Source organism: Odocoileus virginianus, chromosome 24, assembly GCF_023699985.2.
Source record: "Odocoileus virginianus isolate 20LAN1187 ecotype Illinois chromosome 24, Ovbor_1.2, whole genome shotgun sequence".
Taxonomy (NCBI): Eukaryota; Metazoa; Chordata; class Mammalia; order Artiodactyla; family Cervidae; genus Odocoileus; species Odocoileus virginianus.
In genome coordinates this window covers 40,553,313-40,577,833 of record NC_069697.1, presented here as the reverse complement: position 1 = coordinate 40,577,833, position 24,521 = coordinate 40,553,313, and the positions used below count along the sequence as shown (strand labels likewise).

General features: G+C 40.5%; 2 protein-coding genes and 1 pseudogene across 2 annotated transcripts; 2 read left to right on the top strand and 1 right to left on the bottom strand.

The window, feature by feature from the left end:
- Positions 1 to 1,265: 1,265 nt before the first annotated feature.
- On the top strand, positions 1,266 to 2,102 carry LOC139030894 (pituitary tumor-transforming gene 1 protein-interacting protein-like). Its single transcript, XM_070454852.1, has one exon. The coding sequence runs from the start codon at positions 1,266 to 1,268 to the stop codon at positions 1,929 to 1,931; it is 666 nt and encodes a 221-aa protein (XP_070310953.1). The 3' UTR covers positions 1,932 to 2,102.
- Positions 2,103 to 7,121: 5,019 nt separating this feature from the next.
- LOC139030977 (U5 spliceosomal RNA) lies at positions 7,122 to 7,227 on the bottom strand (annotated as a pseudogene).
- Positions 7,228 to 10,568: 3,341 nt separating this feature from the next.
- On the top strand, positions 10,569 to 15,520 carry LOC110148163 (lysozyme C, milk isozyme). Its single transcript, XM_020910074.2, has 4 exons — positions 10,569 to 10,704; positions 12,156 to 12,320; positions 14,328 to 14,406; positions 15,385 to 15,520. The coding sequence occupies exons 1-4, from the start codon at positions 10,569 to 10,571 to the stop codon at positions 15,449 to 15,451; spliced, it is 447 nt and encodes a 148-aa protein (XP_020765733.2). The 3' UTR covers positions 15,452 to 15,520.
- The last annotated feature ends 9,001 nt before the right edge of the window (positions 15,521 to 24,521 follow it).

The following is a 24,521-nucleotide window of genomic DNA, read 5'->3' as shown; positions in this document are numbered from 1 at the left end:
AATACTTTGGCCACCTGATGCGAAGAGCTGACTCATTTGAAAAGACCCTGATGCTGGGAAAGATTGAGGGCAGGAGGAGAAGGGGACAACAGAGGATGAGGTGGTTCAATGGCATCACCGACTCAATGGACCTGAGTTTGGGTAAACTCTAGGAGGTGGTGATGGACAGGGAGGCCTGGCATGCTGCAGTTCATGGGATCACAAAGAGTCGGACACGACTGAGCAACTGAACGAACTGAACTGAGGGCATTATGTTAAGTGAAACTAATGAGAGAAAGACAAATACTTTACGAACCAACAGGGACTTCCCTGGTGGTCAAGTGGTTAAGAGTCCATGATCCCACTGCAAGGGTCCAGGTTCGATCCTTGGTCTGGAAATTAGATCCCACATGATGCAATTAAAAAAAAAAAGATCCCAAATGTTGCAACTAAAGATGCCCCAGTGAAGATCGAAGATCCCAAGGGCCACAACAAAGACCAGCATGGCCTAATAAACAAACAACAACAACAGGAAAGAAAACCAAGCTTATAGGTTTGGAGAACAGATGGATGGTTGCCAGAAGGGGGGAAGGGGATGGGGAGAGGGAGAAATAGGTGAAGGGGCTCCAAAGGTATCAACTTCCAGTTACAAAACAAGTCATGGGGATGTGACATACAGCACAGTGACTGTAGTTAACAATACTCTATCACATGTTTAAATTTGCTAAGAGTACATGTTTAATGTCCTAAACACAAGAAAAAAATTTTGTAACTAGGTATGGCAATGTGTGACTAATAAAACGACCAAACCTGGTTTACCAAGAGAAACTGGGACAAGCTTTTTGCCAAAACCTATCCAATTTTATGTACCTTCACAGGGCAAAGCTGTCCAGTGGTAGAGGCTCAACTTGTCTTTGCCGTCTCTCTCTCTGCCCCTGATACAAGGCCCATTGGTGTATTCAGTCCTCTGGTATATGAGTACCCCTCATGGACTAACTGCAATTGCTTTGTTTCTTAACTTGAAATTTTAAGAAAGTCGATCATATAAATTGATCAACAACAGCCTTGTATCCAAGTCTAACTAAAATCCAATTAGCCATGGTCAAGGCACAGGGTCCTTTCCAGGGATAAATGAAACAGGCAGGGAGTCTCTCTGCAGCCTGGCCATTACTCTCAATGTGGAAGTAATTTGTTTAAAGAGAGAGAACTGTGCACAAGGATATATCCTTTCAATCTATCAAATACTCTGCAGAGCTCTAAGATTTACAGTTAATGTTTGAAAAATCATGGGGTGCTTCTTAGGCAGCAGATTCTCAGGGCTTAGGAGTAGCTTTGGAGTGGAGTATAGAAAAATCTTCCTTTTAAAAATCACCTCTAGACGAGGAAGGAGACGACCGTCGACCGTCAAGGCCGCAGCCGCCACGGCGTCCGGCGGAGTCCGCGGGCCGACGCCGCGCTGGGGACTGACACTCGGCGGCGCTGCGCTGATCCTGCTGCTCCTCTCGGCGGCCGCCGCGCAGGGTTGTTCTCAGAACACAAGCAGAGCCTGTGAAGAGTGCCTGAAAAATGTCTCGTGCCTTTGGTGCAACACGAACAAGATGCGCCTGGACTACCCAGTGACCGAAGTCCTGCCGCCCAGCTGCCTCTGCCGGCTGAGCTCTGCACGCTGGGGCGTGTGCTGGGTGAACTTTGAGGCCTTGATCATCGCCATGTCAGTGATCGCGGGCTCCCTGCTCCTGCGGGTTGCCATCTGCTGCTGCTGCTGCTGCTGCAGGAGGAGCCGGAGCCGACGGCCGGACAAGAGCGAGGAGAAGGCCATCCGGGAGCGAGAGGAGCGCCGGGTCCGGCAGGAGGAGCGGAGAGCGGAGATGAAGTTGAGACATGATGAAATCAGGAAAAAATATGCTTTGTTTAAAGAAGAAAACCCAGATGCCAGATTCGAAAACAACTAAGACGCACTTGGTGGCGCGGCGAGCAGTCTCCAGGCCTCTAGTCAGCAGGGATCCTGCTGCCCGTCCGCCTCCCACCCTGGGGAAGGAAGCTGCCTCGGGCCGAGGCCTGGGAGCTTCTGTTTCCTCTTCTCTCGTTTCTGTATCTAGTCACTTGAGACGCGAAGGCTGTCAGGGCTTGCTTCTCTGTTGTTCTGTTGTCCGCCTGGGGAGGATGCGGCGTACCTCAGGCCTCCGGTCGTCTGTGAGCCAGTGCGGAGGGCCCTACACTCGGGCCCGCGAGGCCCACGTGCAGGAAGCAGAGCGGTGCAGTCCGTCCTGGGACCTCCCCCAACCCCTGTCGCTTCCGCTGCATCTCGGGGCCCAGGATGCAGTCTGACCTTGCCCACACCGAGTAGCATTGAGCCATAAACCTTTTTTTTTTTAATTGGATTTTATTCTCCTACCCAAAAGATTCTCCCAAAAAGCTTTATTGTCGAAGTTCAGACCACTTATAGGGTCATTTTTCAAGTTTGTGTCTTTACTGGTACATCAAGATATTTTTCTAGTGTTCATCTGAATATAAAACCTCCGACGGGCGGTCGTCGGTCAGGTGCTGTTGTGTCCTGGGGGTGGGAGGGCCTCCTGAGGCTCTGGCTGCCTTTTCAGCCCCACTGAGCATCAGCCTCGGGGTCGGGGGCTCCCGAGTCAGACCCTCCCTTCTGTCTCTGGTGGTCACTCAGGGCTTGCAGGTGACCACGGGCCCTCCCTCAAGAGGAGGGGGCCGCTGATGGGGTCTCCACACATAGGCACTGGAGGCTGTCCCGCTTGTCCACGGACCCGAGCTCCCTCCCCGTCCTCTGTCTCGGCCTGTCCTGGGAATCTCCCACAGAGGCGGCTTCTCGAAGCGGGGTTGGGTGCGTGTGGTGCCGCCCTTGGGGTTCCTTTCTTCCACTTTAAGATGCAGGCCTGCGGTCAGTAGCCCTTGCGCTTCCTGGCAGGGACAGCAGATGGTAAAGTCACTGTGAACAGCCTTTCTTTAAAAAAATCTGAAAACAGTCCTAGTTGGCAAATTGTTTTAAATGAGGAAAACATTGAGCTTTGAGAAGGAAGGTGAAAGTGCACAATAAGTGGGGTTCATGCGGATCCAGGGGTCACACATGCTTGGTTAGCCGCACGGATCTGTGTTTGACCTCACAGTTCCACCCTCACATTTCACAGACCAGAAACAACCTTTAACAAAATCCTTTGTCTTATTTCTCTGATTTCTTGGGCATTTGATAGCAATGAAAGTATTAGGAAACATTCCTAAATATAACAGTCTGCAAATTTTTACTTTATGCTGTTTGTTCATAAACTTTGTAGTAGACTAATGAACGTTGTATTAACATGGTAGTTAGTATGAATGTAAAATCACTCTTTCTTGACTTGAGGCTGCTGAGCTGAAAGCCAAGCCGGGTTGTAGATAAAATGGGTTATTAGAGCGGGGTTGCTGGTGCACGTGCCACCCTCCCACACAGCACAGAGCCCTCCCGGGAGCGGCTCTGCCGTCTCATGTTCTTCTGAAGCAGCACCAAGAGCAGCCAGAGGTTGTAACCTCAAGGAAACCACGAGTCTGAGTGCCTTAATCTTTAACCAGTTTCCAATCAGCTGATTAATACATGCTTTTGTTGACTAAAAAAAAAAATAAAAATAAAAAATAAAATAAAATAAAATAAAAATCACCTCTAGTAATTCTGCAGGTGGTCCATAAAGAAACAGAGTAATAGCTTCATTTCAGTCTTGAAATATCATCCAACAAATCTTAGACACTGTCCTTTTCCAACTACTAGCTTCATAGCAACTTTTCTCCTGAGACCTACTATGCCTCTGCTTGGATCACCTTACTTGCAAAAGAACAAAACTTTTAAAAGCAAGATGTGGGTGGAGGGTGACACAGACATGACACAGAGCCTCATCATTCCCGGCCTCATCCACACCCTGCACACTAACTCTTTGTCTTCCTTGAAGCACATACCCTTCCCCAGCACACAAAATCCCACAGAAAGTTTATCTGGAACAAAGGCAATGAGGTTTGGGCTTTCCTGAAGGCTGACAGACAAGTTCTCAGTTTCTAAGTATCTCAGAAGTATTTTCTTGTGTATTCTCAGATAAGCATCTTTTATCAATCACACAGGTAATAACATGCTCAGTTTTACCTAAAAGTGGTGGACTAGGAACATTTTCCTTGAGAGATCACTTATGCAAGAAAAAGATTTGAATTTAAGTTGTTGCCTCCCATAATTCAAGGATTCTAACTTGTGGCAAGATGCCTCAGGGTGCTGCTCCAGAATGACTAGAACTTTAGCAAATTTCTCACTTGAAAATCAGAACATCCTCTTAATTAGAGTCTCCTAGAACTTCGCTTCAGAGAAAAGGAACTGCACAGGGTTTAATTAATCTCCCGTGTCCACACAGGGTGGCTAAAGCGAGAGGAGGAGGCACACACTAGGCAACAAGCAGACCTGTGGCTGCTGAAGACAGGGGAGCATCCACGGTAAGCCTCCTAGCTTAAAAAGAATAAAAGCAACTCTCCTGGGTAAAGGAACTCTCTCCCAGACACAAAGCCAAAACTCAGCTGCTTCTGAAATTTACAGAATCCTGATGTTTTCTGTTTGTGTGCAAACTTCTAAAAATGCCAAATACTCACCTTTCTCAGAAAGAAGAAGAGGAGCTTTCTGAGTTCAACAGCCACCAAGTGAGGAACAAATAACTTTGGAAACTTTAACTAAGATCAGAAGGTCTGTCGTCTACCTGGTCATTCTCACCTTGTAGAATTAAAGAGAAAGATCTGCCAAAAAACAAACCAAAATGAAACCAAAACCCCAAAACTCCCCCAAATCCAAAACCAACAAAAATTAAAAAAACACAAAAAACCTATAGATGGAATTTATACAGTTCACTTGACAGTTATTTATCCTGCCCACTTCTTTCCAGCACCATATCCATCACCACCACCCCGGCCCCCCTTTTCCCCCAATCCTTACCTTATACAGCTGTTTTCTTAATTAAGCCCTGAATTAAGCAAGTAGTGACTCACTCCAGACAAGGGTATACTTTCTAGAATTTGCATACTCAGTTTCCTGTTTTTCTTTGGAGAGGCTCATTCTTGATGAGGAAGAAATTATTTGGTGGATCCTGGGAACTGTGACTTCCCCCTGGAGCTATTCTTCTCCTGGATCCAAGTAATTCCCCTACTAACAATGAGCACAATGAGCACAGCGTTTGATTATCTGCCTGTCAGCATTTTGCACGCAACAGAACCTATAAACAAAAACGTAGGTAGGCGTCTCCTTCTATCGAACTTAGTATAACCACTTAAATGGAATGCTAAATGTTCTGCAACAATAAAAGGAAGGATGATAGAGCACTCTGACATCAAGCCTGTACTTCCACTTCCCACAGATCCCAACTGCTTCAGATGAACTGCCCACTAGAGGTATTCAGATGGGCACTTATTAGGCAGTTTACTGAAAAATTGGGTAGAGCTTACAGAAATAGCGGTGCACGAGCAGGGTGGCCTTTTACTCACTCCCAGAGGGGCCATGGGCAAGTTGCTGAATTTCAGTGGGTTTCTGTTTCCTCATCTGTAAAATGGGGATGTTGACAATACCTTTTTCAAGGGGAGAAAGTGAGTTAAATACATATTAAGCTTTTTAGCATAATGCCTGGAACATGGCATGCCCTGTGTCTGAATTTGATATTACAATACAGAAAGTCCCCAACTTCACAATGGCTTAAGGTTTTTCAGCTTTACAATGGTGTGGAAGTGGTATGCATTCAGTACAGAATATACTTGGAGTTTGAAATGTGATCTTGTCCCAGACTAGTGACATTTTTTATGAGGGTAAACAACCAATATACTTATAACCATTCTGTACCCAGACTGCCTTTCTGTTTTCCATTTTTGGGAGCATATTCAATATATTACATGAGATATTCAACACTTTATTATAAAATAGGTTTTGTGTCAGATGATTTTGCCTGACTGTAGGCTAATGTATGTGTCCCAGGAAAGTTTAATGTATGCTGATCAGAACTATGATGTTTGGTAGGTCAGGTGTATAGAATGCATTTTTTACTTTATTTCTAATTTATGATGGCCTTATGTCTGACTCTTTGTGAACCCATGGACTGTAGCCCACCAGGCTCCTCTGTCCATGGAATTCTCCAGGCAAGAATACTGGAGTGGATTGCCATTTCTCCAGGGGATCTTTCCCACTCAGGGATTGAACCTGGGTCTCCTTGTTGCAGGCAGATTCTTTACTTTACCTTCAGGGAAGTCCAATATTAGAATGTTATCCACAGTAAATCAAGGAAGATCTGTATATAGACTCCCCTCTTCTTTCAAAAACACAAAAGTGAAAGTGAAGTTGCTCAGTCGTGTCCAAATCTTTGTGATTCCATGAACTGTAGCCTACCAGGCTGCTCTGTCCATGGGATTCTCCAGGCAAGAATACTCGAGTGGATTGCCATTTCCTTCTCCAGGGGATCTTCCCAACCCAGGGATCGAACGCGGGTCTCCCGCATTGCAGGCAGATGCTTTACCCTCTGAGCCACCAGGGAAGCTCAAAACTCCTGATAAAAATCACCTGGCCAAAAAAAAAAAAAAAAAAAATCACCTGGCAGAGGCCCAGAATAGTGTAAATTCATGAGAACTAATTTTGAAACATAAGAATATTCATTTAGACAATTATCAACTGGTAGCAAATTCCTAGGGCAGGAAGCAAACTCCCTTTAAGGGATTAAAAACCCTAAAACATTCCCACTGCACCTTAGGCCAAACTTAGAATAGTTTTTAAAGATACTGAAGAGAAAAGTTATATTCTTATAACTATTAAGCAAGAATTTGTTGTTGTTTTTCAGTAACTAAGTTGTGTCTGGCTCTGCAATGCCACTGACTGTAGCTCCTCTGTCCTTATTCTCCCAGCAAGAATATAGAGTGAGTTCCCATTTCCTTCTCTAGGTAACTAAGAATAGTTGGATATAATGCTGTTTCTGGCAGATGGAACAAGCTAAGTTTGTCCACTCAGATGGCTGAAGCCTTTTACCAATATTTCTGGGAAGACTTTTTAAGATTTTTACTTGTCTTTTATAAAATTTATTTTTAAATGGGGGAAAATTGCTTTACAATGTTGTGTTGGTTTCTGTTGTACAGCAATGCAAATCAGCCATAATTATACATATATCATCTCCCTCTTGATCTCAGAATTATTCTTCTCCACAGAAATCTTTAGTAAAAAGAGAAAGATTTATATGATAGGAAGAGAAACCAGAGTATTACTTGTTTTTAATAGATATCTTATCGGGGACCTGGCAAGGGAGTTTATGGCACCGGAGTTATGGAAATATTAAATAGCATTTTGCTTTTTAAAATTTCTCTCTATTTTTGTTTTTTTTTCCAGTCCTAAGGTTGCTTTAGCCAACAATTATCTTTTTAAATGCCTACATTTCAAAGATATAAGATCAATATTTCAAGGGATTAGGAATTGTAGATTTTATCTAAGGAGTAAGTCAGGGACATATTTGCCTGTTAGCAGAAATCCAAGATAACTGCTATAATCTTTTTCTTTTCTTTAATGGTAGGTAGATTAGTTCAGTATTTTTTGTATGTGAAATGCCATCCCCAAATACACAAAGGTCTGGACCTGGTAGGTTCTGCTTATAGAGTAAGGGACAATAAATCAAGCTTTTTTGTAAATTTTCTGGACTTCTGTTAAAGCAGTTTCCTGGCTATCAGTATTTACATAAGTTTTACACTGGCTGAGTGCCATCTGTAGTTCTTGACATTTGTTCTCTTATCTTCCCCTCCCAATCTTGTAGAAGTGATAAAGGCCCCTTATGACTTTATTAAGACAAACTCCCCTGACAGCTGGCCTGGTTGGACAAAGAGGAGCTTGCCTGTAACTTCAGGTCTTAGGCTTCTAGCTGGCTGGCTAGCTGCTAATACAAGCCTGACAGACAACCTGCATCACCCAAGTGGCAGAAACCAGAGGGAATATTCTCACTCGTTACAAAAGTTCTCAGTATATAAAACAAGACAAATCGAGATTCTCTTCTTATGGTTTTTCATCCTTATGACACATGAGAGAGACAAAGGAAAGCATGACTCTTTCTGGGAGGCTAAGAATCGATAACCATAGGTGTTGATGACCAGAAACAAATTCACAAGAGTCACAATTCAAGATCTGTTTTCACAAATGTTTTTCTCCTGCCACTGTGAATTTGTAAAGGAAGGGACAAGGAGAAATGTTATCCTCTTCTCTTGACTCTGCACTACAGGCAGAGAGCTGGGAGACTGTTAGTACTGTTGTTGTTCAATAGCTCAGCATGTCTGACTCCCTGTGACTATTTATGGCCTGCAGCATGCCAGGCTTCCCTGTCCATCACCAACTCCTGGAGTTTGCTCAAACTCATGTCCAGTGAGTTGGTGATGCCATCCAACCATCTCATCCTCTGTCATCCCCTTCTCCAATCTTTCTCAGCATCAGGGTCTTTACCAAGGAATCGGCTCTATGCATCAGGTGGCCAAAGTATTGGAGCTTCAGCTTCAGCATCAGTCCTTCCAATGAATATTCAGGGTTGATTTCCTTTAAGATTGAGTGTTGATCTCTCTGCTGTCTAAGTGACTCTCAAGTGTCTTCTCCAGCTTAGTTCAAAGGCATCAGTTCTTTGGTACTCAGCCTTTTTTATTGTCCATCTCTCACATCCATACATGACTACTGGAAAAACCATAGCTTTGACTATAAGGACCTTTGTAGGCAAAGTTATGTCTCTGCTTTGTAATACGTTATCTAGGTTTGTCTTGCTTTTCTTCCAAGGAGCAAGCATCTTTTAATTTAATGGCTTCAGTCACACACTGCATCAAGAGTGATTTTGGATCCCAAGAAAATAAAGTCAGTCACTGTTTCCATTGTTTCCCCATCTATTTGCCATGAAGTGATGGGACCAGATGCCATGATCTTAGTTTTTAGAATGTTGTTTTAAGCCAGCTTTTTCACTGTCCTCTTTAACCTTCATCAAAAGGCTCTTTAGTTCCTCTTCACTTTCTGCCATTAGGGTGGTGTCATCTGCATATCTGCAGTTATTGATATTTCTCCCTTCAATCTTGATTCCAGCTTGTGCTTCATCCAGCCCGGCATTTCATATGATGTATTGTGCATATAAGTTAAATAAACAGGGTGACAGTATACAGCCTTGACGTACTCCTTTACCAGTTTTGAACCAGTCCGCTGTTCAAAACATGTCCAGGAGACTGACATGGTAAGAATTCTTACTTTCTGCTGGTCTGTTGTCAGTTATCTCATATCTCAACTGCAGTCTCCCGGGAGAGTGGAGTGTTCTAGTCTTTCACTGTCTCATCCTCATCACTAGAAACTGTACAAGAAGAAACATTTGCTTCCTTTTACCCTTTTAGGGTTTCTGGCTGAGGCTCTGTGACAAAAAATTAAGAGAAAAGCAAACATGTTTGTTAACATGTACATTTCATATATACTTATGAGAAATACAGGCAGCAGTAACTCAAAAACATGGCTAGAACCAGGATTTACAGATTATCTTAATCAAAAAACAATACCTTTTTAGAGTAGCAACAAGACACTGGAAAAGAGTTCTAGCTCCAAGGGTGGCAGATTGTGGGATGATAAATACATTAAACGCTAATGGAAGATACTAGCTACTCAGTAAAGGTTGTTTTGTCAGCCCTCTAGTGCTCTCTTGGGGCTGATAAGTATCAATAGTTGTTGGTGATTAATATCTGTGCAAATTTATGTTCTGCTTTTAGGAAACTGGGGGAGGGCAGAGAATTTTTCTTGGATCTGCTGCCTCTCAATTGCCTTCAGCTCAAAATAATCCTTATGCCAAAGGGAAAGATTTTGGGTGGCATATTCTGTTATCCCTCTGCAGGTTTTACTGTTTTCTTTTGCTTTGCAATGACCTTTTATGTTCTAATATGGAAATGTGAAGTAAGGCATTGTCAGAAAGGAATTAGGAATCTTGTTCTCATGAGCTTACTTATCATAGTAAATCACTGATTCATAAAGTAAGAATTTACAATAGACACCAAAAAAGTTAGTAGAGGAATCTGGTTGAACAATATGATGTGGCGTTACATGCTTATCAGAACACCGGGCAGGATGTCATGTTGTTCTGTGGAAAATATATATATATATAATAATTTCAAGTGAAAAAGATGAAGACAACAGAGTGAAAGCACATAAAACAACATAATGAAAAAAAAAACAGTGAAAGATTTGAGCTCATTTTCAGTTGTGTAAAATATTCAGGGTTTTTTTTCTTCTTTATAGTTGCTCAAATTTATGTTTAAATGGGAGGAAGTTCCTCTTTGGGCTTTAGTGCCAATCCCAGTTCTTCCTGAGCAAGGTCGTTAAGCAATCTCATTTTATTATTTTCCTGCAGGCTAATACTTAGGATATCAGCATATTCCTTTAAACATAAGGAAGAAAACTTTTAAAGTCAGTGGACCAAAACACAGGCCCTGCTTTCCACATGTCACCAAGGGTGGAGCCCCCCAAACTGGTCAGAGAAGGGGGAAGTGAAAAGATGTTAAATACCAAGTCCAACTCACCCTGGTCAGCCTGGACTTCTGGCTTGTCAGTCAACATGAAAGCTCTCCTAATTCTGGGGCTTCTCCTCCTTTCTGCCACTGTTCAGGGCAAGAAATTTCAGAGGTGTGAGCTTGCCAGAACTCTGAAAAGACTTGGATTGGCTGGCTATCAGGGAGTCAGCCTGGCAAACTGTAAGTTAACTATTCTTCCTCCTTCCAAATAGTTAGCCAGCTATGGAACAGATACTAATAGAGGATGAATAGTAAGGGATATTGTGTGAACGGACTTTTCTTATTTCTTGGCAGGTTTGTACATTTACAATGGTTAAAACATCAATGGTTCCTTTAGAATCAGATGTACTGGGTAAAGGACTGAAGCATGGGAGGGTTAAATTCTATACAATTAGAAGCATGCCAGGTCGCACCGTACTCCTTTAATGTCACTAAATTTGCTGGCTGACATATGGAGGCTGACTATAAAATATATTTCAGCACCTGGGGTATGTATGTCAAGCCCTTGGTGTCTGACTCTAGCCATTTCCAGTTCGGAACTTGAGCTCTGCAAGCCTGAGTAAGGCAGTGTTTTCTCATCTTTAGTCCCCCTACCATGACGTTGGGCAAAGTTTTTATAGATTTCATTGAAGTCTTAAAACAGGGACAGAAGGAACCTATTACCCCTCAATCAATATCTATATAAGGATCCCTGAAATGCAGCCTGAAAGATATTTTATTATCCTGACTCCAATTGATTAATTATTTTTCATTTTCTTCCACAAAATTCAAGATGTGTCCTAAGGAAAAGTGACTGTGTATTTTAGTCTATATTTGTCAATGTCATCACTGTATTTTTCAGATTGAATTCAGGCATTTCCCCTCCATAACTATTTTTGAATGAATGAGTAACTGGCTAGATGGATGGATGGATAACATAGTCTTTCCTATTCTACGACTCTTTTCTGGATTCTAATTTGATATCCAAATTCAACTTCAGTATCATAAGAAATATTTTTTTCTCTCAAAAACTCCTATTTTTCCTGATAAAAGTATTTTTCCATTAGCATATGCATATAATACTAATTGGGCTTCCCAGGTGGTGCAGTAGTGAAGAATCCAACTGCTGATGCAGGAGATGCAAGGGACATGGATTTAAGATCTGGGTTGAGAAGATCCCCTGGAGGAGGGCATAGCTACCCACTCCAGTATTCTTGTGTGGGAAAATCCCATGGACAGGAGAGCCAGGCGGGCTACAGTCCATGGCGTTGCATAGAGTCGGACATGACTGAAGCGACTTACCTCACACATATGCCGCTAATGACTGAATCCACTCAACTCTGTTGATTTTTCTATTCTAGGCTGAATCTTATGTGAGGGATGGGAGCAGGGGAAAGGTAATAGCAATGGAGGAAACATCTATTTTAATATTTTTTAAAATGTTACTTGTTTCATTAGTATTAACAAATGTTTTGCTAACAAAAGCATTCTTTTAAGGGCCCTTTAACACGAAAGTGTTTAAATATTTTACAAGTAAAATACACCTTTATACTTATAAAACAAGTTGTTAGTAAAGTAGAATTAAATAGAACTAATTATGCTGTGACGTATAAGTTATGTCATGTTGCTGTTTATTACTAATTTTTTTTCAGGGATGTGTTTGGCCAGATGGGAAAGCAATTACAACACACGTGCAACAAACTACAATAGTGGAAACAAAAGCACTGATTATGGGATATTTCAAATCAATAGCCGCTGGTGGTGTAATGATGGCAAAACCCCAAAAGCAGTTAACGCCTGCCGTATACCCTGCAGCGGTAAGACAAGATAATGTGGAGTGATGGCACAGGACCCCTCTGGCTATACCTGTTGGGTTATCCAAAAAGTCCGTTCAGGTTTTTCTGTAAACATCTTATGGGAAAACTGGAATGATCCTTTAGGTCAAGAGTCAATAGAAATAAAAAGGTCTTGAAGGGCTCATCAGGGACCTTGGAAAATTCCATCTTAACTTCCTAAAACTCCTGATATTGCTCCTCATAATTCCTCAAGTAAGAAATTAAAGAGCTTGTATCATAAGTTTGCTGTTTGCTAACATACAAGAGTTTCTGGAGTGACCTATCATAGCTGGACATGTTGATGCTTTGTAAAGAACAATGCCATTCCTCCTACCTTCCTTGTTTGTGAAGGTTTAGGGGTAATTTGATTATAGGGGTTTTTCTTTTTTTTAAATCTACACTCCTTTATTGGAAAATGAAAGGATTAGTGGTTAACCAAAGAAGAGGAATATGTGTGGTCTTTTTAAAATATAACTTTTACTTTTTATTATGAAATGTTTTAATATATGGAAAATTAGAAACATTAGCATAATAAACATCAATACACCAGTACTTTAACAGTTATTTACATTTTGTCATATTTATTTCTTTTATGTATATGGGAGTTTTTTTGCTGAGTGATTTTAAACTGATTTAGAAACATTATGACATTTCATTTCTAAATTCTTTGGTTTGCATCTCCAAACAATACAGTGCCTTTATAAGCATAATCATTCTAACAAGCTAATTTACAGATTTGTTTAATTGGGATGAAATAAATAATCTATTGACTTCCTTTTAAAGTAGAGATAACATATGAATCTTTAGTGCATAAAATATTGAAAAAATATTGCAAAACTGAGTTATATTTTTAAACATTCAAAATCCTAATAAAAAGATGTCTTTAGACTATTATTTTGTACCCAGTTAATTTATTTTTAAAAATATTTTAAAAAATATTTTAAAAATAAAATATTTAAAAATAAAAAATAATATGTATAATATTTTTCACATTATAGAATAACCTGTGGTAGTTGAATAGAAATTTTTAATATTGAGAGATGCATGATCACTGGTAACTTTTAGTATCCACATCTTTCAGAAGCTACATCACTCATGTGAATGAATTAAGGCTATATTATGCACATTTTTATCCACATGAGAACATAAAAGCAATGTGTTTAAACATAAAAGAAATTGTTACTAAACTTACAGCTATACAATTTGCTCTTTATTACAACACAAAATTATTTTTGTTAACAAATACCAGTCTATTACTTTTTAAGATGAATAGAGTTATACTGTGTAGATACTCTATAATTTATCAATCCACTTCTTCTTTAACATTTTTTTGCTTATTTTTGGCCATGTGAAGTCTTAGTTGCCACAGGCAGGATCTTCATTGCCCCACGCAGGCTTCTCTCTGGTTGGGATGTGTAGGCTTAGTTGCCCTGCAGCATTTGACATCTTCCTTCCCCCACCAGGGATTGAAGCAGCATCCCCGGCTCTGGAAAGTGCACTCTTAACCACTGGGCCGCCAGAGAGTCCCTCAGTCTATCTCTTACTGTTAAGCACTTGGGCTGTTTCCATTTTCTCCTTTTATATTAACTGCTATGAAACATTTTCTACACACGTCTTTGGGTACATACCATGACTTCTTTAGGATAAATTTCCATTAGGAAAATTGCTAAGTAAAAAACTGCTAGACTGTTTCTGCTTGTTCGTTTTGTTTTTACACTGCCTAGTAAAAAGAGCCCCTTGTATCACATTAGTTAATAGTTCCTGAACATAAAATGACTTTGGTAAATGAGAAACAGAATGCTTTATTTCATACCAAATGGGATGGAATGAAGAAAGACTTTTCCTCCAACATTCACACAGATACAAGGACTCTTAAAAAATAATATTAGTTGTTCTTTCCTCAGTCTACGAGAATAAAGCTGACTGAACCTAAACTTAAAATGAAATTTCTATGAAGATTGTTTTCATTTCTCACCACTTCTTTTTCAGCTTTGCTGAAAGATGACATCACTCAAGCTGTAGCATGTGCAAAGAGGGTTGTCAGAGATCCACAAGGCATTAGAGCATGGTATGTTTTTTTTCCCCCTTCCAGTTTTACTGAGATGTAATTGACATAGAGCACAGTAAAAGTTTAGGGTGTACAGCATAATGATTTGATTTATATTCATCATGAAATGATTATCACAATAAGTTTAGTAAGCATCCTGTATCTCACATAGATACAAAATTACAGAAAGAGAAGAAAAAAATTTTGTGTGGAATGAAAAGTCTTAAAATTTAATCTCAGCATCCTTTGTATATGTATAACATATAGCAATGTTAATTATATTTATTATGTTGTATATCCTTTGTCCAGTTCCTTACCCTTCACCCCACTTACAAGCCCCACACTAGGTAACCACAAATCTGACCACTTTCCTATGAGGTTGTTTGTATGTTTGTGTTTGAAGTATAATGGACCTACAACAGGTATAGATTAGCCTTTAGGATAAGACTCATCTTATGAATCTTTAGTTTCTGTTTTAAGCATTAAAGAGGAGAGCTGATTTATCCTGCTTATGTGAGAGAAGTGAGAGAATACTCCAAAGACTGTAGCATGCTCCTGAGAATTGAAAATTGCAGCTTTAGATTTAGGCTAAACAGTGTATTACACAGAAACAACCTATTTTACCTGATTAAGAATCTTTTACTCTTTTACTACTCAGTTTATTTTAGGGAATTTCTAGAGGTTGTAAGATTCTCTACACAATACCTTGAAATTATTTTTGGATTTAAGTAAATGTGGAAAGCACTTTGCAGTGCTGTTGTGGACGTCACAAGACTCAACACTTGTGTTCGGCATTCTGTGCTACAGTGTAGGTTTGTGGAGATGTGACATCCCCAGTATACATATCTCCAGTTAATAAATGGCAATATTTGGATCTGTCTGTAGCTTGTATTTCATGTACTGATAAACTCTTTTGTTTTCGCAAAGGATTTGAAGTATGGATAACATAATGAAGATATGTTTCCATCTTACTATCATTTGTTTCATCTTTTTCTACAGGGTGGCATGGAGAAAACACTGTCAAAACCGAGATCTCAGGAGTTATGTTCAGGGTTGCGGAGTGTAACTGTGGAGTTTCGTCTTCAGCTCATTTTGTCTCTTTTTCATATTAACGAAGTAATCGTTGAGAGAAAGGTTATACTCTCATTCTTTCAAACAAATAATGTTTTTACAGAAGCAGGAGCATGTGGTCTTTCTTCTAAGAGGCTTGATGTTTACCTCACATGTTTATTGTTTGATATTAGGCCTACGACAATTTTCAGCTTGCTAACAGAACTAATGCTGGTGAATATTTGTCTAAAATCTTCATTGTCAAACGTATCTCTGGTACATTTAGTTCTTCAAAGAGATAACCCAGACTTAATCTTGAATGATATAAGTACTCCCCAATATTCAACAAAAATATAACAAAAGAATGTCTTTAAGCAAATTGATCTTAGGCAAAGTCCCACATGTGTAGGCATGTGAACTCTCATCTGTTCAGTCAAAAAGAGCAGAACGTCAAATGGCTAAAAATGAAAACAGCCCAGTCAAGAATTCTGTTTTCGTAAGTGTGACCTTTGGTTTAAATGTTTTAGTAGAAATGTTGCATTTACACAGCTTTTTAAAAATAAACTCACAATTTATACATCAGCTTATTTTAGCCTTTGCAAAGAACTCACTTATGCATCTTGCTGATCCTGAAGGAATATAAAGAAGGATTAGATGAGCTGTTGATTTTCCTCAGTTTCATTAGCTTGAATTCATGCATTATGACTAAATTCAGAGGCAGATAAGTTTGCAAGCATTGAATTAATTGCTATTAAACCGATGTGAAATGATGCATGTTGTAAAAGAAAAACAAACATTTTCATTAAAAGCTTTGCAATTCATCCCTTGTCTTCCTTTGTTTAGAGACATTTAATGTCTCTGAAGAAATACATATGCATATATTTGGGAAACAATGATCTGGCACTTAGTATTTCCTACATCCTCACCTGTACTGAAACAGGTGGATACTGCTAGAGAAATCCATAAGCATGCTGATATCCCAGTGCTTTAAGTTTTTATTGTTTTTTGGCTGTGCCACACAGCTTCTGAGACCTTAGTTCCCCAAGAGGGCTTGAATTCTTACTCTAAACAGTGAAAGCGTCGAGTCCTAACCATGGAACCACCAAGGAGTTCCCCTCACTTTAATTTCATAAACACAAATCTCAAATGGGCCCTCAAGTCAGCCTAATCATCTTAGTCACTTCTCTCCAATCCTTCTGTATTGGAGTCCCCACTCTCTCTCTTTTCAAAGTCCCAGCACACACCACTGGCCTTCTACACCTGCACTCACTAGATGATCTAACCTCATTTTACACCGACAGAACAGAAGCAACTCATACACATTTTGACCCTCCCGGCCACCATAACAGAGTTCACGTCTTTCCCTGGGCCCACCTTCCCTTCCTTCCCCTTTATTACTAGGATGAAGGGCCTCTGCCCCTGCCGATGGCAGTGTCCCCACATGCAGTCCATCACCATACTGCCCCGGTAACCTTGCTTGTTACACAGAACTCTCCGTGGGCGCTACATAACCCTCCAACCACAGCATCATTCTCTGCTCCCTTTTCCAGTAACACTTCTGGGATGAGATATCTGTATTCACCCACTCCACGTCCTCACCTCCCTTTGTGTTTTCACCTCTTCTTAATCTGACTGCTGTCCTCACTCAGCTGAAAACGCTCAAACACGACTCCTCCCAGCATGCACTGGGGCCAGTTCTAGTGATCACCTGATTTCTGTTCAATCTACTTGATCTCTCAGCAGCATTTGACAGAGTGAACCACTTGCTACTTCTGGAAACTTTTTCTTCCTCAGCTCTCCTCCTTTATATTGTCTCACTGATGGCTCCTTCTCAGTCCTTCTTGGCTGACTGTTTCTCTGCTGATTGATTTTTAAGTGCTGGAGTATCCCAGGACTCAAACCTGGGATAGACAATGTTTTTATCAAACATTTGATAGGCATGTTTTACTTCTTTTATTTATTCTTTTTGATGAAGTATAACTTTCAAAAGAATAGAGTTTTCCCCACTTTTTAAAGAGATAAATAGATTGAAATAATCTCAATATTTCCCCAAATATGTAAGGACAGTACAGCCTTTTATGTTTTTTGAACAGTTTGAGAATATACTGTCAACACGGTGCCTGTGGCTCTGAATCCTTCTGTGTGTAATTTCTATAGAACCTGAAAACATCATCCATATCAGGAGGTGAACACTGACAAAATTAGGACCATCTAAGCATCAGATCTATGCAATTTCATCAATTAATCCTTAATGAAAAGGTCTAATTCAGAATCACATTATATTTGCTTATTAACGTTTTCCAGTTTCCTTCAATCTGGATAACTTCTTCATGTTTTCCATGACTTCTACGACTTTAACCCATTTGAAGATCTCAACCAGCTATGATATAAAATAGCCTAAGGTTTTTCTGATATTCTCTGGAGTAGATTGGGTTATGCATCTCTGGCAGGGATGCCACAGACGTGATATTGTCCTCTTCTTATTGCATCCTTTCAGGTGACATGCAGTTTTGAAATGTTCTGTTACAGATAATGTTCACATTGATCATTTGATTAAGGTGCTGTCTGTAAGTCACCTCCACTGTGAGGTATTTGGGAGAGGATGAGGTACTTTGAGAAATGTTCTTCCTAATCAAAATGTCAGTTTTTGCGTGTACTTATTATATCAGTGTGGACCCCTGGCTTCCTGCTTTATTTCAATTATAATGAGTCATAATTCATTGCTATCATTTATTTTTATGTTCTCATTGTCTGATTTTTCTCCTTTCAGAGAGACTCTGCAAGCTAACGTCTGTGTCATCTTGACATGACCTCATCATTCTCTGGGCACTTTTTTGTTTTCTGGCACAAGCTGTCCTAATGCTCACCTTGTTCTTCTTCTGCTTCAGCCTAGAATCGGCTATTTCTCCAAAAGCTCTTAGCCCTCACAGTGGATAACAGTATTTAAAAAAACTATTCTGGGCAGTAGAGTGGCACTGTTCCCATACCCCATCAAAGGACAGAGCTAGAGGATGTATGTATCTACATTTATCTACTCAAATTGAATTCATAGAATACCTCCAATTCCAATCCCATATCACAAGGTTAACTGTAGGTTTTTTTTCTTTTCTTATGTTGATAACTTCCTTGTTACATAGTCAGAAAGCAGGTACCCATTTTCCTTAATATTCTTAAAATGTATCCTGAGCACATGCACATATTTAATCAGTTTGCCTGTATGCAACCAATCTCCCAACACTGTCACACAATGGAGTAGATGGTCTCCACTCAAGCTTTGAGACTCCTCATGGAGTCACCCCTTCTTCCACATTGGGACGTCTTTACTGCATTTCATCCCTGACATACCATGATGGGACACTGTTTTTACAGCAAGGAGGGCAGAAAGTTTTTCCTCTTGTTTATGCCCACATTCCCAATACCTAGAACAGTACCTTCAACATGATACATGCTCAATAAAAACCAGCTGCTTGAATGAATCTCCCTGATGATTTAGTATATTCCCCCATGCTGGGCATTCTGAGAGTTTTTTACTCTCCAATCTCACATAATTCTAATAACAGCAGCTTCTGCAGCTCCAAGGGTCAGGTCTCAAATCTATGTGACCAGACCCCTGGAGGCTAGCAGAGGGGTCCAACTCAGGTGCATCTCAGGTTTCAAGATTCTGGGACCATTTTGATATAAATCAACAGGAAAGAACATGGGAACAGGATATCCAGAGGTGCACAAAGAATGAGTTAAGGTAGGGGAGAGTGGCTTGCAGAGTAAGAACTCAGATGCAGAGACAGGATATATCTAAGAAACAGCAGGACTGACCCATAACAATGGCTGACAGAAGAAACAACCAGAGATTAGCAAAAGTTGGACTAAGAGAGAAAACAATTCTTGTTGGAGATTTTGCTTAGTGTTTTTGATAAATGTCATGTCTTGCTTATACCTGTTATTTTAATACAATCAAGTTCCCAAACCAAATTTTCACCCTTATTCAGAGAACAAAGTAAAAATCAATATGAAAGTTTCATCATTTTTAAAAGAAACTCAATTCCAACATTGCTTACCTTCATATCAAGATATTATTTGAAACGCAGAGTGATATTCCAGATTAACACTGGACTTTTGTGTGGCACTAATCGTAACTGAGTCCTGAGCACATTTATTCCTTTTGTATTTAGCAGACTGACTTTAAAAGTATTTCTTTTTAAGTTGCTAAGGGGCATCCCAGATGGCACTAGTGCTTAAGAACCTGTCTGCCAGTGCAGGAGATGTAAGAGATGTGGGTTCAATCCCTGGATTGGGAAGATCCCCCGGAGGAGAGCATGACAACCCACTCCAGTATTCTTGCCCAGAGAACCTCATGGACAGAGAAGCCTGGCAGGCTACAGTCCATAGTGTCGCAGAGAGTCGGACATGACTGAAGCGACTTAGCAGGCACAAAGGGAATTACAAAAAGTTACAGTCATGAGTGACTAATATCATTCATAGATAAAATATTTTTCATTTAAATACATGTTTATTATAAAAAATTAATTTTAAATCATTTAAAATTTTTACGAGGTTATAAATTCTCAATGTTTACACTCAGATACTTCTACAAGATTTTTATGTAACTCCCCATTTTTCCCTCTTCACAGGCAGCAGTTTTCTACTTTTTTAGGTTAATGTTAGGAATCCTAGGCAGCAGGCACCACAACTACTGAAAGCCGCGGCTGTAAACACTGAAGCCCACGTGCCGTAGAGCCCAAGCTCTCCAACGTAGAAGCCACTGAAATGAGAAGCCTGAGCACAGCTGGACTGTAGCCCCCGCTTGCTGCAACTAGAGAAAGCCCCTGCGCAGCACAAAGACCCAGCGCAGCCAATACATAATTTAATTAAATTTAAAAACCAATCCTAGGAAGTTCCCTGGTAGCCTACCTGTTAGGTTGGTACTTTCAGTGCCATTGCCTGGATTCAATCCCTAGTCTGGGAACTGAGATCTCAGAAGCTGTGAGATATGACCAAAAAAAAAGAATTGATATTTTCTCCCATGGTTTAAAGTGTCAGGCTTGTATTGTTCCTGATGTTGTTTTCCACAGTGGAAATTAAGGATTAAGTTCTATTTCCTTCTCCTGTATTTCATCACACATGGCAACTTTCCCTAAAACCCATCCTTTCAATGTAATTACATATACTTTTTAAGTTCAATACTCAGTATTTGCATAGCCATAAATACAATTACTTTCTTCTCTTATGCAAGATTTTATTTTCCCTAGAGCCAGTAACTGCATAATTGTTATATTGGCTTACCTTTATTTGTATCTATCATTAGCTCAACTCCCAAACTCTAGGTCTCTTTTTTCTTTATTGAGATAGTGTTCATGTACAATATTACTAAGTTTGAGGTGTACGGCATAGTGATTCACATTTTCATAGGTTATATTTTATTTAGTTATTATAAAATATTGGGTATATTCCCTGTACGGTACAATATATCCTTGTAACTTATTTGTTTTGGACTGTGCTGCATGGCTTGTAAGATTTTAGTTCCCAAAGCAGGGATCAAACACATGCACCCTGCAGTAGAAGTGATGAGTCCTAACCACTGGCCAAGGAAGTCTCAGTGTATTTTATACATGCTAGTTTGTACCTCACAATCCCTAGTGCTATCTATGTCTTCCATTCAAATCTCCTCTCAGGTCTTCAGAGGCAGCTAGAATGTCATTAGTCTAACCTTGCTCTGAGTTTTTTTTCATTTCTGTTATCATAGTTTTAATTTCCAATAACTCCTTTTCATTTTTGAATACTCTTTTCTCCTTGTTTTGTGTCATGCTTGCTATTTCTTATTCTGTATATAGTATTAATAAGGGCTATATTTACTATATTTTGGATACAGTATAATAAGGGTTTCCCTGGAAGCTCAGCTGGTAAAGAATCCACCTGCAATGCAGGAGACCCCAGTTTGATTCCTGAGTCAGGACGATCTCCTGGAGAAGGGATAGGCTACCCACTCCAGTATTCTTGGGCTTCCCTGGTGGCCTGGATGGTAAAGAATCTGCCTGCAATGTGGAAGACCTGGGTTCGATCCCTGGGTTGGGAAGATCCCCTGGAGGAGAGCATGGCAACCCTCTCCAATATTCTTGCCTGGAGAATCCCCATGAGCAGAGGAGCCTAGTGGGCCACAGTCCATGTGGTCACAGAGTTGGACATGACTGAGCAACTAAGCATAGCCCACAGCATATTAACAATTTGATTGATTTTGGTTTTAGTTGACTTCTCTGTTTTCTCTAATCTGCCATTTTGTTTGTTTACTTTGGATTATAGCTTTCACACTAGAGGTGTTTCTGTTATTTGGCAATCCTTGGTTATCTTCTTAAAACTTAGGATTGGGAAACTTTAAAAGTCATTTGAAGTTGCAAGGGCCTATGTACTTTGACCCTGTGTACTTCACTGAAGGATGACCTGGTTGGTTGAGTCAGTTTCACTGAGGCTCCTTCGATCTCTCCTCTTAGACTGGTCACATTCCCCAGGGAAGCCTCTTCCTATTCTTTACTAGAAAAAAAGGGCCTGGTTGCCAGTATTTTAGAGTTAAGTGACAGATGAAGTCTTGGTACCAGGCATGTGTTTAGTTAAACTGCCTATTTTCTGTAGGGTATTTCTCAGGTCAAGAAACAACAGATAGAATTAGACATGGAACAATGGACTAGTTCAAAATTGGGAAAAGAGTACATCAAGGATGTATATTGTCACCCTGCTTATTTAACTTATAGGCAGAATACATGATATGAAATGCCGGATTGGGTGAAATTCAAGCTGAAATCAATATTGCAGGGAGAAATATCAATAACCTCAGATATGCAGATACCACCCTTAAGGCAGAAAGTGAAGAGGAACTAAAGACTTTCTTGATGAAGAGAGTGAAAGAGAAGGCTTAAAACTCAACATTTAAAAAACTACGAACATGGCATCAGGTCTGTCACTTCATGGCAAATAGATGGGGAAAAAATGGAAACACTAACAGACTTTATTTTCTTGGACTCCAAAATCACTGTGGATGGTGACGGCAGGCATGAATTAAAGATGCTTGCTCCTTGGAAGAAAAGCTAGGACAAAGCTAGACAGCATATTAAAAAGCAGAGACATAACTTTGCTGACAAAGGTTCAGTTCAGTTCAGTTCAGTCGCTCAGTCATGTCCGACTCTTTGTGACCCCATGAATCGCAGCACACCAGGCCTCCCTGTCCATCACTAACTCCCGGAGTTTACTCAAACTCATGCCCATCGAGTCGGTGATGCCATCCAGCCATCTCATCCTGTCGTCCCCTTCTCCTCCTGCCCCCAATCCCTCCCAGCATCAGGGTCTTTTCCAGCGAATCAACTCTTCACATGAGATGGCCAAAGTATTGGAGTTTCAGCTTCAGCATCAGTCCTTCCAATGAGCACCCAGGACTTATCTCCTTCAGGATGGACTGGTTGGATCTCCTTGCAGTCCAAGGGACTCTCAAGAGTCTTCTCCAACACCACGGTTCAAAAGCATCAATTTTTCGGCGCTCAGCTTTCTTCACAGTCCAACTCAAACATGACCACTGGAAAAACCATAGCCTTGACTAGATGGACCTTTGTTGGCAAAGTAATGTCTCTGCTTTTTAATATGCTATCTAGGTTGGTCACAACTTTCCTTCCAAGGAGTAAGCATTTTTTAATTTCATGGCTACAATCACCATCTGCAGTGATTTTGGAGCCCAAAAAAATAAAGTCTGACACTGTTTCCACTGTCTCCCCATCTATTTCCCATGAGGTGATGAAACCAGATGCCATGATCTTAGTTTTCTGAGTGTTGAGCTTTAAGCCAACTTTTTCACTCTCCTCTTTCACTTTCATCAAGAGGCTTTTTAGTTCCTCTTCACTTTCTGCCATAAGGGTGGTGTCATCTGCATATTTGTGGTTATTGATATTTCTCCCGGCAATCTTGATTCCAGCTTGTGCTTCATCCAGCCCAGTGTTTCTGATGATGTACTCTGCATAGAAGTTAAATAAGCAGGGTGACAATCTACAGCCTTGACATACTCCTTTTCCTATTTGGAACCAGTCTGTTGTTCCATGTCCAGTTCTAACTGTTGCTTCCCGACCAGCATACAGGTTTCTCAAGAGGCAGGTCAGGTGGTCTGGTATTCCCATCTCCTTCAGAATTTTCCAGTTTATTGCAATCCACACAGTCAAATGCTTTGGCGTAGTCAATAAAGCAGAAATGATGTTTTCCTGAAACTCTCTCGATTTTTTGATGATCCAGTGGATATTGGCAATTTGATCTCTGGTTCCTCTGCCTTTTCTAAAACCAGCTTGAACATCTGGAAGTTCTCAGTTCACCATTGCTGAAGCCTGGCTTGGAGAATTTTGAGCATTACTTTACTAGCGTGTGAGATGAGTGCAATTGTGCGGCAGTTTGAGCATTCTTTGGGATTGCCTTTCTTAGGGATTGCAATGAAAACTGACCTTTTCCAGTCCTGAGACCACTGCTGAGTTTTCCAAATTTGCTGGCATATTGAGTGCAGCACTTTCACAGCATCATCTTTCAGGATTTGAAATAGCTCAACTGGAATTCCATCACTTCCACTAGCTTTGTTCATAGTGATGCTTCCTAAGGCCCACTTGACTTCACATTCCAGGATGTCTGGCTCTAGGTGAGTGATCACACCATTGTGATTATGTGGGTCGTGAAGATCTTTTTCGTACAGTTCTTCTGTGTATTCTTGCCACCTCTTCTTAATATCTTCTGCTTCTGTTAGGTCCATACCATTTCTGTCCTTTATTGAGCCCATTTTTGCATGAAATGGGCTGACAAAGGTACGCCTAGTCAAAGGTATGGTTTTTCCAGTAGTCATGTACAGACGTTGAGAATTGGACCATAAAGAAATCTAAGCACCAAAGAACAGATGCTTTTGAACTGTGGTGCTGGAGAAGACTCTTGAGAGTCCCTTCTCCAGCAGGGAAATCAAACCAGTCAATCCTAAAGGAAATCAACCCTGAATATTCATTGGAAGGACTGATGCGGAAGCTGAAGCCCAATATTTTGGCCACGTGATGCAAAGAACTGACTCACTGGAAAAGACCCTAATG